At 45.1% G+C, this 14,860-nt stretch overlaps 1 protein-coding gene across 1 annotated transcript in view; it reads right to left on the bottom strand.

The window, feature by feature from the left end:
* The window catches only part of EPHX2 (epoxide hydrolase 2), a 62,313-nt gene that overhangs the window by 19,856 nt on the left and 27,597 nt on the right, over positions 1-14,860 (bottom strand). Inside the window, exons 10-12 of the mRNA XM_038573750.1 lie at positions 10,956-10,982; positions 8,615-8,700; positions 4,237-4,348 (exon numbers count right to left, since the gene is read on the bottom strand). Of these exons, the coding sequence (XP_038429678.1) occupies positions 4,237-4,348; positions 8,615-8,700; positions 10,956-10,982 (225 nt within the window). The remainder of the gene's footprint in view (positions 1-4,236; positions 4,349-8,614; positions 8,701-10,955; positions 10,983-14,860) is intronic.

The following is a 14,860-nucleotide window of genomic DNA, read 5'->3' on the forward strand; positions in this document are numbered from 1 at the left end:
CTGACTGAGCCACCCAGGCACCCCCTCACTATATTTTTTAAGGAAAACATTATTAAAAAATAAAAACATGTTACTTACATCGACATGGGCACATTATTATTTTTTAAGTGAAATAATAAGTATTTTAAAATTTCAATATCTCGTATGGTAAATACCAGTACACATAGCTGGCACACATTAACTAAAGCTCTTTGAGGTCTGTAATAGCTTTTACGAGTGTAAGGGGGCCTGGGACCAGAAAGTCTGAGATCCACTGCATTGCAGGGAACCTATTATTGGAGATAGGGTCAATGGCCTCCTTGATCCGCTCCAGCAATCCTTGACTGGGATAGCTGCCCAGAAGTTTCCAATTCACTGAGAAGGATGGCTATCTGCCTACCACCACCTGGATAATGACTAGATTAGCCCCTTTCCTGAGGCTACACTCCAGGACCAGCAGCACCAGCCTCACTTTCAAAGCTTGTTAGAAATGTGAATCCTTTGGTGCCACCAAAACCCACTGATGCAGAACTCTGGGGGTGTAGCCTGGTGATCTGTGTTTTAACTAGCTTTCCAGGTGATTCTGATGCATGCTGACATCTGAGAATCATCAGGCTGGAGAATCATAGAAATTGAGTCACAGAACAGGAGCTGTCCAAGCTGGGATAGCCTCCTCGGGCACTGTGTGTACAAGAGTCACCCAGGGGGACCTTGTTAAAAAGCAGTCTTGTTGGGTAGATCGCAAAAGGGCCTGTGAGTCTGCATTTCTAGCAAACTCCCAGGTGATATCAATGCCCCTGATTCCTGCACCTTGCCTGACACCCCAAACCCTTCGGCTCCTAGCTTGTATTGAATTCTTACGGTTCTAAGGGAAGTGAGGAAGGAACTCCTTCCCTGGGAAAATGCATGCATACAGTAAATTGTGCGGGTCATTTCAAGATGTTCCAGACCTTCTGAAATGCACCTTAAGGATCACTGACTATTTTTTTAGGACCTCCCTATGTCCCATGATATTTATGGGAGATAAATAACTTGCCTGCATTAAGCAAGTTTCATATGCATTTTCTGCCATTTGTCCCCTCATTCTGGAATGCCCTTCCTTCTTCTATCACTCACACAGATCCTATTCATCTTCCCAGGGCCAGTTCAAATGTCTCTCGTTCAATAAAAATTTAACTGTGTTTTCTTCTGAGATCCCAGAATAAGCTGTGCCTTCATGATGGTCCTAGTAGCTGACTTCTTCTACAGTTATGTGTTACCTGACTCTTTGTCCAAGAACTGTTTCAACCCTCAGACACTGTACCTCATCTCTGAAACTGGCACATAAGAGATGATGCAGATGCATCTGCTATATGAATTAATGGATATTTTTTTTGAATTAATGGATATTAATTCCTCATAAGAAACACCAGTCAAAACATTTCTGACATTTAAGTGTATTTGTCATGCTCAGCCCCTCACCCGCGTCGTGGGGCACCTCTGTTCCGTAGCAGATACAAGTCTTTTGAATGGTGAATCCAAATGGATGAGAAAGGGCTTTCATGCCCATGCCATCCCTACCCCTGTGCATCCCCCATATGGTGCAGCCTGGCAGCTAGGGCCTGAGTGTTGAGGGCCTGTTGCCCAGGCATGGGGCATGGGGGCTGGGTTAGGGAAGAGGGAAGAGGGTGAGAAGTAACTATGAAGCATGAGGTGCTGGTGATGGAAGGACCTGTGGGTGGGCGTGTCCTCTGGAAAGGGGATACTCTGGGCACACAGAGGGTGGTGGGAAGGGATAGGGCTCTTGGGAGTATGGACCAAGCAGAGGCAGAGATTGAGAAAGGGTCAGGTAAGAGGTGAGAGGAATCCAGACACCAGCTTCCCAGTTTTGGGTGGGGTCCTGTTCCGTCCCCATTTCCCAAAGGCTGAGGCAGCTGCCACTGAGGCACCTACAACCAACACTTTGTTTTTCTCCCCACCACCAGAGCCTTCTTCAGTGTGAGATGCACAGGGGTGAAGCAAACACCTGGGAAAGGGTGGCAGGCAGTACATTACACCTGAGATTGGGATTCGGATTTCCAGTCCTGCTGGAAGAATTTTCATGGGGCCATCTATGACCGGACGATGAACCTACAAGGATTCTCTACTACTTTTGACATCAACTACAGGCTCAGGGTTTAGTGTCCAGGCCACAAGGACACTCACCTCCTTCCTGTCCCAGTTGACCAAACCTTCCAAAGAGGGCACTAGAGCACTTCTCACAGTCTGCCCCCTTCCCCTTCCCCTTCACCATCCCCATCTTGTCCCTTCCTCCCATTTCTTTCACCAAGGGCACTGTTCCTTTTCCCCTTACCCATCTGTTATAGGCTGAAGCTGAACCATATCTCCTCCTAATTCCTAGGAAGCCCTAGCCCCTAATACCTCAGAATGTAATGATATTTGGAGATTAAGTCTTTAAAGAGGTAATTAATATGAGGCCTTTACCTTAGACCCTCATCTACTAGGACTGGTGTCATTATAAGAGGAAGTTTGAACACAGAAACACACATGCACAGAGGATATCCCGTGTAGGGACACACCAAGTAGGGGGCCATCCACAAACCAAGGATGGAGGCTTTAGAAGAAACCAACCAGATAGACACCTTGATCTCAGATTTCTGGGCCCCAGAACTATGAGATAATAAATTCTATTATTTATGCCCCCACCCCAGTCTATGGTACTTTGTTATGGCATCCCCAGCTGACTAATACACCATCTAATCCATCCTTCAAGCTCAAGACTACTTCAAACGTGTTGAAAGTACTTCAAACATGTTTAAGTACACTACTTAAAGATGTGTTGATTCAATTCAAGCCAAAGGGAGCCCACCACTTCCTGCACTTTGGGTACAGTAAGGCCTGGCTTTAATGGAGAATGTGATATATTCAGCATCTTTTCATGATGTTGCCAGAGGCTGCTGGTGTCTTTCTGAATGAGTGTTGCCTGAATCAAAAAGTTCCTCTTCTAGGGGGGCCTGAATAGCTCAGTCAGTTAAGTGTCCAATTCTTGGTTTCAGCTCAAGTCATGATCTCAGGGTTGTGAGATCGAGCCCTGCGTTGGGCTCCTAAAATCTTAAAAAAAAAAGTTCCTCTTCCAAGGTATCAACTTATCAATCAAAATTGTTGTTTGTGTGTATGCATATGTTATTGTTTTTTAAAGATTATTTGAAACAATAGAGAGAGAGAGCAGGGGGAGGAATAGAGGGAGAGGGAGAGAGAAAATCCCAAGCAGACTCTCCACTGAGCATAGGATGGACTTGGTGCTCAATGACCCTAAGGCTCATGCCTGAGCCCAAATCAAGAGTCAGACAACCGATGGAGCCACCCAGGCATCCCTAAAATCATTCTTAGAGAAGAGTTACTTGGCAAATTGAAACTGGGATGGTGTGACCCTTGCTGGGCATGGTACCTCCTACGAGCAGCAAGGGCAAAGTCTGGGAGAGAGAAGTGGGGGTATGTTCCTGTGTTCTTTATTAATTCAATCCATCCTTCTCTCTCCAGAGTGCTAAGCAAACTTCTCTTATCCTCTCTGGAATTACCCAGATGTAGCTGGACATTGGGGTCCATAACCTAAGAGTTGATGAGTGGCAGTGCCCCCTCAGATGAGGCCAGATGATTCTGACTCACAATGCTACCCTCAGTGAATCCCCCTGAAAGGGAACAGTGACACCCCATCACAGGTGTCACCCAAGGTCCAGGGGGCATCTTTGAAAGGTACTCTGGGCTTTGTGGCACATGAAGTGATACCTAGAATACATATCTCAAAGCACACTTGCGGCCTAGTGCCTGCTTTTAGGCTCTGATGCTCCCTGTATCACAAACCAGTCCTCAGCAAGTGAGGTACCAGGTCCCTGGCAAGGGCTCAGGAGCTGTCACCAACAATCAGTGGCCTTTGTTAGCCTCTCAGCCATGGAACTGAGAAAGAGCAGCTCCAAACCAGCACTCAGCTCCCCACTCCACAATTTTGGAGAAACAGGAGAACTCACTGCACCATCACCCTTATGCCCTTCCCCTTGCCACCCCAAATACACACACACACAGAAATGTGTCATCACCCAGGAAGGGCCAGCTGAGCTGAGGAGCCAGTTTCACTTGAGCCCATGTGTAAAATCATTTCTGACTAATGCCATGGAAAATGAAAGGGCACTGAGAAAATCAAGCTAATGGGAGAACGAGAGATAGAGGAGAAAGAAGAACAAAAACCTTGGTGGGATCATAACTCTTGAGTCCCAAACTTACTGGTTCTTGGAAATAGAGCTGGTAATCAAAAACGGGATTGGCTTTGATCTTCTCCATTGTGGACACATTGGGATTTGCTGGCACAAAGGGAGTATTCAAACTGGCCACTGCCCTGTGGAAAGAAGACACGAAGACACAGACCCTGTAAGAAGTCTGTATGAACCAGAAAGGACCTTACACATCAGGACGGAAGTTCAGAACAAGAAAGGGATATATATAAGATCTCTGACTAGCAGTGTGTGGGAGGATGGGTCAGCACTCTGAGTTTTTGACTCCCAGGCTATGGCTTTTTTTTGTTTTTTTTCCCCCACTAAACTGCAGTATTTTTTTTTTAAGATTTTATTTATTTATTTATTCATAGAGATGCAGGGAGAGAAAGAGAGGCAGCGACACAGGCAGAGGGAGAAGCAGGCTCCATGCAGGGAGCCCGACGCGGGACTCGATCCCAGGTCTCCAGGATCACGCCCTGGGCTGCAGGCGGCGCTAAACCGCTGCGCCACAGGGGCTGCCCAAACTGCAGTATTTCTCACCCTCTTGCCTTAGACAAAGACACGCACACACACACAAACACACATTATGTGCAGTATATCAACCTTCATTAGATTATAGTTTCTAAAAATGCATTCCTTTTTTTCCTTCTTTCCTTCCTTCACTCGCTTCACTGTGTTAATTCCATGCTATATGCTAGGGGAGAGAAGATATAAAATCAATACTCAGAGAGCTCATTATAATTTAAAAAGGCTAGACAAATATACCCATGACTATATTACAAAACAAACTGTGATACGAGCCATAAGAATAGCACAAGCACATGGGAGTTCAAGGAGACAAAGAGTTTCTAGATTTGGGCATCATGGAAAATCTCATGAAAAAGAGAGCATCTGAACTTGTCTTTTAAGGGTGGAAGAGTGTAGGGAAGGGGAAACAATACTGTAAGGGAAATACCATGGGGTAGCATTAGCAAATTCTAGAAGGGGGCAAAGTTTGGGGTTGAGTTTGAGAGAGCCAAAAAAACAAAGAAAAGAAAAAATCTATGTGGTGAGAGGCCAAGTGTTTTTTTTTTGTTTTTTTTTTTTTAAGATTTTATTTATTCATGAGAGACGGAGAGACAGAGAGACACAGGCAGAGGGAGAAGCAGGCTCCATGCAGGGAGCCTGACATGGGACTCGATTCTGGGACTCCAGAATCAGGCCCTGGGCTGAAGGCGGTGCTAAACCACTGAGCTACCTGGGCTGCCCAGGCCAAGTGTTTAATGAGGCATCTTGTGAAATAAAGCCAGCAAGGCAAGTGAGAGCCTAGACATGCAGGGCTGCGAGTCTGGATCAGATGCTGTAGAAAATCAAGAAAACTATGAGGGCTTCTGAGAAGAGGGGAGGAGCAGACTGAAGTTGCAGTCAGGAAGTGATGTATCAAGCAGGGATATATGACACAGATGCAGAGAGGGACACCAGAAGCAAGGAGAGGCCCAGCACACTACTACTTTAGTCACCCAAGAGGAACAGGATGGCAGTGAGTGATTTCTCAGTCCCATAAAGAACAGAGGGGTAGATCTGAGTGACCACATGAAGTCAGGGCTGATAGAAGTCAGCCAGGAGCACAGTTAGTCTGGCTCATCAGTAAGGGATCCCGTACCTACTCTGATCCTAGGGAAACTCCTTCCCAAAAGGGAAATAAGAAAGAGAAAATATCTTGGGGAGATATAAACCAGGAGGAGCAAGATAACTAGGACAAATGAAATAATCAGGAAAAGCAGTGCTGAGGTTTAGCCAGTGCCAGCCAAGAAGCATAATGCGAGCCACACATAATTTAACATTTTCTACTAGCCAATTAAAACAGGTAGAAAGAAGCATGTGAGATTAATCTAAAATATTACTTAATATTAACTGAATGATACTAATATTGTTAATACAAATTTAAAATCTACTGTTGATTTAAATAATTTAATATTCAACATGATATATCTAAAATAATAATAATTTCAACACATAATCAATACAGAAATATTAATAAGATTTTTTTTGGTATTAAGTCTTTGAAATCTGGAAGGTATTTCTCCCTTAGAGTCATCTCAGTTCAAACAGCCACATTTCAAATGTTCAGTAGCCACCATTAGACAGTGCAGCTGAGGCTATAAAATAAATTATACCAATGCCTAAAGGTTTCTAGTGTTACCAGTGAATCTATTTTAAGCATTACTTAAATCACAAGTCAAGAAACTCTAGCTTTATCTAAATATTCTGAGCAGATGAAGGTTTTCTTTTCAATTGCCTTGACATACAGCTTATTCCATATATAAAAAAAATTATCATCATCACATGAGATGTTAGCATATAAAAGCTGGTGCCAACCGCATAAGGATTGGAGAAAGCTAAACCACAGTCTCCTTTGGGAGCAGAATTTCTAGATGATTGTCAAAGAAAGGAGATAAAAAAAGTATTCTTGGTCAAACATGTAAGAAGACCCTTACATTAAATATGTCCCTATAGTTTATCTCAGTTGAATGCCAAAACCAAGGATTTAAAGAAATATTCCAGGGGGCACCTGGGTGGTTCAGTTGGCTAAGCTTCCAACTCTTGATTTCTGCTCAGGTCATGATCTCAGGGTTGTGAGGTTGAGCCCCACATTGGGCTCCATGCTGTGTGTGGAGCTTACCTAGGTTTCTCTCTCTCTCTCTCCCCTTCCCCCTCTGCCTCTCCCCCCTGCTCTCTAAAAAAATAAAAATAAAAGATTCTTTAAAAAAAAATCCACATCTTGGGGAGCCCGGGTGGCTCAGGGGTTTAGTGTCGCCTTCAGCCCAGGGCCTGATTGTGGACACCCGGGATTGGGTCCCATGTCAGGCTCCCTGCATGGGGCCTGCTTCTCCCTCTACCTGTGTCTCTGCCTCTCTCTCTCTCTCTCTCATGAATAAATAAATAAAATCTTAAAAAAAAATCCAATTAAAGGTGGGCTCTACCCTGAACTTTCTTTCATTCTCTGGCCAGAAAGATGTTCAATGGCAATAATATTCTTAAGTCAGCTTTGTCCAGGGCCAGAGATGCTGTGTCCCACTATGTACAGCCCTGGAAGGGGGTCTTGGCTTGCTCCCACCCTCCAGGAGTGTAGTAACAGGGCTGCTTTGATGAGCGCAGATGGAGAAGGAGCAACTACTACCAAACTAATGACACATGGGATGGAAAGAGAACAATGAGAGGAGGAACAGGAATCCAGAGCATGCTTGTGTATGTCAGACCTAATGTTATTCTGAATATAACTTCACTGGGCTCATGTTAAATATTCTCAAATTCTCACGGGAGAGAGAGACTAAGTTGTTAATAGAACAACAGGAAGGTGTTTCACTTCCCTCAAGGTAGAGATCATAAGCCTGTTGTTCTATTTCCTTTTGTCCTCTTTAAGAAGCATCTAATACAGTCTGTACAGTAACTTTCTAGTGACCCAATTCCTAAGAACTGAGCTCTTATTTCAACTCTGAATGAAAGAGAGGACAGACAGAGAAGCTAAAGAGATCAGAAACACAAGAGTGCAAAAACTTTAAAAATATTTCAGGAAGTGTTGGATTCCTTTTGGTCTTTGATATCATCCTACCATTTGAACTGATGTTGGGCTGAACATAATTTTCCACTGTTTCTGTTCTTATATGTCCCACCAAAGAGAAAGTGAATGGATCATTTAGGGAAATACAGAGGGCTGTGAAGGATAATGTTTATTTAATATGCTAAGAACCCAGGCTGAATGGGAGTTCACATAGGCTTTAACTACAGTTGCCCGCTCAACTGGGTGTGGCCACAAAGGCCACCTGGCTCTCTGGGTTCAAAACCTGTCCTCTGAAAGCTCCCACTGGTGCCCTGATGTCATTCTAAGAATGATTATGAATGATGTGGTGGTGGTCACAACATGCCATTCTAACCTGACACCTGCATAGCATTTTCCAGGTTGGATAGTTGAAAGGAGTTACCACTCTGTGGTTGAGGAAACCAAGGCCTGATGGGTGAAGTGATTTGTCACACAGCTTGGTCAGGGCAAAGTTGAAAGCCATGCTTCCTAACTCCCAGTCCAGGACTGAAGTTTCTTCTGGCACTCAATTCTATGACTCCACCACCCTTGAAGCCTCACCCACTCTCTCCAAAATCTACCACCATTCTTCTGCCTTCCCACTGGCTACCCAGGCCCTGAGTTATCAGTCCCATTACCGGACAGGCCTTGCTTCCTAAGACATAGCTCATTAAGTCCTCCTTATTAATGGCTCAATGGGTACTAGGAAGCTAGATGTTGCACTCCCAGATAACCTATTTGTTTTCAAGAATTTACTGGAGATCAAGACCCAAGGAAGGATTCTAAGGGGAATTCAAATCCAAACTCTTGATGCCTAAAGCCTAATTACCTCACTCTCTCAGGGTAGAAGAGAGCCATGTTCCACACCAGCATGCCTCCCCAGTCGTGGCCAATGAACACCGCTTGAGGGATGCCCTAGTGAAGGATAAAGAAGGGAGCTGAATGTGGGCAAGTTTCCTGGATGGGGAGGTGAGAGCCCTGGGGCCCTGTGCTCCCTGTTGGCCCAAAGCCTCAGCCAGCAATCCCTTTGTTCACTTCCTAGGACTCCTCCTCCACTGCCCCCACAGTAGCAACTTCAACGTCCACCCTCTTCAAGCCTCCCTTCCCACACAGACCAGCCTCGAGAGCCTCCAAAGGTGACTGATCTTTTATATTTTCTCAGAACCCTAAAGCCACTGACCCCAAATTCCCTCTCCCTCTCTACCTTCTCTCAGATCAAAATTTGTCTTACCTCTTTTTCTACTTTTTGTCTTAAAGTTAGTATGACTTCCCTCCCTGTGTTCCATATTCATCTTTCATTGGGTGATTATGATTCTACTCCCCACTCTTTTTGGATCTTTCCTCCTTTAACTAACCACTGAAACCTCAAAGGCATTTCTATTGCCCTCCTCTCTACCAGCATCTTCTTTTCTTCTGCTGCTGCTAACAAGGAATGACAACAGTTCCTGTTTATTGAGGACCTACTATGTCACAGGCACTGTGCTAAGTGTGTATACCTACCATCTGGAGTTCCTCCAATAACCTTCTAATACACGTTTTACAAATAGGGAGACAGGCTCACAGTGGTTAGATGACTTGCCCAGGCCACATGGATGGTAATTCAGACCCAGGCCTCCCCAATTTAAAACCGGGCTCTTCCCCACCACCCCACCCTGCTGGCTGCATTTAGCCACATCAGAGCCTCCCCGAGCCTGCCCAGCCTCACCATCATCTTGAAAAGCAGCTCCCAACTCAGCTCCCTGCCACTCCTCTGTTCTCTGTGTCCAGCTTCTCACAATGATCTACCCCAGTGGCCTCTTTGGTAACTGTCATACATCTCCGAAGCCTGGCCTTTTCCCTGCGATCCCTGAGTCCACTAAAACTTCCCTCTCAAAGGCTATTCATGATTCATAATAGTTTTTTTTTTTTTTTTCCTCTTGGCTCTCATTCTTCTGACTGTTCTGTGGCATCAGACGTTTCCTTTGCAATGTTCTTCCCTGGGCTTCTGTGACACTATGCTTTCCAGACTCTTTTTCTCACTTCACTGAGTCTACTCCTTCCTCTCCCCGTCACATGGGAGTACTTCATGGTGCAACCTGAAGGCCTCTCCTCAGGGAACTCATTGACCCCGATGGCTTCAGTGGCTGTCTCCAGGTGGCAGATGACCACCTCTCCTGCAACGGGCCCGGCTTCCTTCCCCAGGGTCCCAGGAATGACTGGGCCAGGGAGGGACACCTACCCCACCCGGCCAACAACCATAGGGCTCTCTTTCAACAATCAGAGTAAGAGACTTTCTCAGCCAGCTAGAAGTCTTCTAGATAGGAGGTCATTCTAGAGTCAGAACTGGGGTGGCCGCACTAGGCCATATCCTCTTAGATGTCCCCACCATTCTCAAAGATCCGAAGCCAATTCTGTGGGACTGAGAATCTGCAGAGGGCAGAGACCACGACGTCTTTGCCTCATTTCCTACAGTGTTTGCCACCATGCCTTGCTGCTGAACTGGAACCCACCAGTCATCTCAAATTCTCCTCCTGACTCTCAGATCCAACAAATAGGGACTAAATCCATAGTTTTGAGGTCCTCTATCAGCTATCCCTCCACTGCCACAGTCCTGGCTTAGCTGCAGTGTCCTCACCCTGCCACCGTGACCTAACTCAGGATGGGAGAAGTGTCCTACCTAATTACAATCTCAATCTTCTGTGAGTGAAAAGCAAAAGTATAGTCTCCGATCATCATCGCTGGTCTGCGTTGTGTTTGTCATTGACGTTCCAAACAATGTTAAGTGAAGGCATTTGATGTTAGGTATTTCTAAAGGGGCATCAATTTTTAAAAATTGTGAAATATTAGTCTATAGGCTATTTTCCAAAATTCTTGATGCCAGCCAGCAAAGCTCTCTACCCCTAACTCAAACCCGAGATAATCCTGTTCCCTGGAAAATACTTTCCATGAAACAAACAATCAAAACCAAAAACGCCCAAACTTGGCACTATATTGTTCTCCGAACATTTTGCCATCCCTGTGCTTGTAATTCCTCCTGACCAGCTACCCTGCCTCCCGCTGCCCCAAAGGGTGCCATTCCTGCCCTTGCCACTCACCTGGGGGGCTCTAACAGTTGACACTTTCAAAGGCTACATCTTTAATTGCCCACCCAAACAGAACTCTCCAGAGATCAGTTCAAGACAATTACTTACCAACTTATCCAGGAAGGTGACCATCTCCTAAGAAAGAAAACACACAAGAAAATCAGAAACAACAACAACAACAAAAAATAAATAAATAAATAAAAAAGAAAATCAGAAACACACAGAATTCCTGTGTCTTCCTTTGTTAGGGGCTGCACTGTGTCTTCCCCAAATTCACATGCTGAGGCCCTAACCTCTCCCCTCCAGTACCTTAGAATGTGGCTGTTACTTGGAGATAGGGTGATTGGGGTGATTAAGTTAAAATGAAGTCATTAGAGCGGGCCATGATCCCAAGCTGACCAGTGTCCTTATGAGAACCAAAGATTTGGACACTGACAGCAAGCCTCAGACTCTGCTGACACCTTGACCTTTCACTTCCAAGCCTCCAGAATGGTGAGAGAATCCATTTGTGTTGTTGAAGCCACCCAGTCTGTGGTACTTTGTTATGGCAGCCCTAGTGCACTCATATGACGTACAGTCACTTCCCAGCTTGTGAGTTCTCTCCCTTCCCTTTCTAGCATCATCTCAGTATCGAGGCAGATCCCAGACACTCACAGTAAGTTATTCAGGGTCTGTTACTGCACAGCACTCAACGGGGCCATATCCATTATAAATCACAGCTTCTTCTGGGGACAAAGAGAGAACCCCAGGACAGCAAGCTCCTGCCCCCATCCCGCAGCACTGATGAGGAAACCTGGCCACACCAGCTAGCCAGCAGGGAGTCTGGGGAAGGTGTCTATGATGTGTGGAGGTGTTGGTGATGAGGGGCATCCAGAATCAGGGCCGGAGCTGTCATACTGGGCTAGGTACAGAATGGGCAAGTAGGGGAATTCTACTGGGGACAGGGGTAGGAGGGGAGGACAGAGCAGAGGTGTGGAGAGAATGAATCAGTGACCAACAGGCAGGCCTGTCAACCTCTGCAGAAAGCCACACTGGCTCCCTGTTCTGAAGCCCCATTCCTCCTAAGTGGTCCCATCTAATTTGTCAACACTACCCCCATTCACCTGCGCCCATATGAGGAACTTCTGCTTGCTATCATAAAAAAGTCAGGGCACCTGGGTGGCTCAGTGGGTGATGTGTCTGCCTTTGGCTCAGGTCATGGTCTCAGGGTCCTGGGATTGAGCCCCACACTGGACACCCTGCTCCACAGGGAGCCTGTTTCTCCCTTTCCCTCTGCCTGGTGCTCCCCGTGCTTGTGCCCTGTCAAATAAATACAATCTTAAAAAAAAAAATCTATGAAGCTGCATCTGTGCATCCCTAGCATGGCCAGAGGTGCTGTGCCACACCCCTCACCTTCATCACTTCCTTTCCCCTCACTTAGAACTGCAGGGAGGAAGCGGCAGCTCCATTCTACAGAGAAGTAAACTGAGGCTCACACAGATTGAATGATGCGGCCAAGGCCACATAACTAGTAGTGGTAGAAATGGGATTGATTCGAGGTCTATGTGATTTCAAAAATTCAACACCAGAACGTACAAAGCCATCCTGTTTACTTTATTTTTATTTACTTATTCATGAGAGGCAGAGAGAGGGGCAGAAACATAGGCAGGAGAAGCAGGCTCCTCACAGGGAGCCCAATGCAGGACTCGATCCCAGGACCCCAGGATCATGACCTGAGCTAAAGGCAGACGCTCAACCAGTGAGTCATCCAGGTGCCCCAAAGCTATCCTGTTTTACCATGTAGACAGCCTTATTTTGGATAGCTTCCAGGCCCTTGACTCCACCTCTCTTTCTACCAATTGAGAAGTAATCCTAATTTGCTTTTTGGTTCCCCAGATGGAGGCTCTCAGTGGGGGCTGCGGAGATTGCACCATAAGAGGCTGAAGACTTAAAAAAATATATGTGACTGTATTTTCATCATCTACTCTTTAAGGTGCTTCCAAAATGAAAGGCAATTTTCTTTCCCTTCTCTGGGCTAGGGCTCTGTTTTTGTTCTTCCACATTAAGCAAAGAGGTGGAAATTGCAGGACCGTAGGAGGCAGGGCAAAGACAAAGGGCTCCCCACAGCCCTTGTATTCTCTATCCTAAGAGCATTAAAAAGTAAGTATACAGATATTCTCCACTCTGGTCTCAATTCTGTGGTGGAAATGCACCAAATATGGGCACCTTTTCTGGGGGAGACAGGCTGGGGGTGGGGACATACAATTCTGCCTACAACCAGTGCCAGCTTCAAAGACAAAGAACTGTAAAGGTGTTCTGATTCCTTTGGCTATCTCTGGGCCCATGCCTGCCCCACAAACCCAGGGCCACACGGATGGCCTCATTGGTTCAGGAAACAATGGGCAAGCCCCTCACTGCTCCCACTAGAATATTTGAAGGCAAGAGCAGGTGACAGGTTCCACTGGTTAAAATACGCACCATTTATTTTTTTTTTCTTCAAGATAGACACACAGTATTGATGCAATTACTTAGTTTATATTATTTTAGCAGTTTTTATTTCCACCCTTCTCCCCCAAAGACAGATTACTGGATGGTGTCAGGAAGTCTTGTTCTGGACTGAACGTCTGTGTCCCTCAAAATTCACATGTTAAAGCTCTATCCGCCAGTGTGGCTGCATTTGAAGACCACAGGGTCTTTACAGAAGTCATTAAGGTTCACTGAGGTTATGAGGGTGGGGCCCTGATCAGATAGGATTCCTGTCCATCAAAGAGACATCAGAGAGCTGCTTTTCACTCTCCAATTAATCACAGAGACTAAAGATTAGCTCTGTGTGACTTCCACCTCCTACTGTTAAAAAGAAGCCACAGGCCTAAAATGGCATCACTTAGGTGAAGGCCCCAAGTCACTTAATACCCCAGCCTGACTGCATCTTCAGCCCCCTACAAATGTAGCCTCTACACAGTCAACACAGGAATTTCCCGGTCAGCACGAGGAAATTACCGAGAGGCCTCCTCCGCTCCCCTCACAAGGGTGACCTTGCCTAAAACAATGGATTCTCTGCTAATCATTCCCTACTTTCTACTCCCTTTTAAGGGTAGAACCCTTAAAAACCTTTTCTTTTCTGTAGCCCTTTGGAGCTCCCCTGTACTTGCTATATGGGGTGCTGCCCGATTTCTGAATTGATTCATAAAACCAATTGGACCTTTACAATTTATTTGCTTGAAGTTTTGCTATTGAATGCTACAAACTAAGAATCACACTCAAGTCTGGAGGGGTCTTGGAGGGCATGAAGTCCATCCACTAGATTGTATTTTATACTTGATGGCATGACCTGGAAAGATTAAATGACTTATCCAAGGTCACACACAGTGAAAAAGACAACTGGGTGTAGCTAAGTTTCTCTACGTTAATGAACTTGAGGAGATACCACTATTGCTATGTTGCATCCCAAAACCTCTAATTTAGAATCCTGACTATAGTCATACAGAGAATAGGTTCGTGGTGCCTTAAAGGTACCTATTCTAAAACAAATAATAGTTGTATGATGAGCTGACATAAAAGTTAAGGAATTGTGGTTGAGAAAAGAGATTTCAATATACTTGGAGGGATGTAGTTGAGAAAAGGTTTTTTGTGGGCATTTGAGGGTAAGCAGTATTATGGATCTTCATTCAGTTTCCTATAACCCTATATTTAAAGATTATTCAGGTTATTTATTAAAAAAGATTATACCGGGTATTTTAAATAAAATTTTACATTAAAAATATTGTGCTAATTTTTTAAATGACAGCTTTATTGAGATACAACTCACTGCCATAAAATTCACCCTTTTAAAATGCACAATTCAGCAGATATTAATGTAGTTAGAACTGTGAGGTCATCACTGCTGTGTAGTTAAGAACATTTCATCTCACCAAAAAGAAACCCTGTAGCCATTAAGAGTCACTCCTGTTCCCCATTTCCCCTAGCCCTTGACAAACCACTAACTTCATTTCTGTCCATATGGATTGATCACTTCTGGAAATTTCATATCAATT

This window comes from Canis lupus, chromosome 25 (genome assembly GCF_011100685.1).
Source record: "Canis lupus familiaris isolate Mischka breed German Shepherd chromosome 25, alternate assembly UU_Cfam_GSD_1.0, whole genome shotgun sequence".
In the NCBI taxonomy this organism is placed as follows: domain Eukaryota; kingdom Metazoa; phylum Chordata; class Mammalia; order Carnivora; family Canidae; genus Canis; species Canis lupus.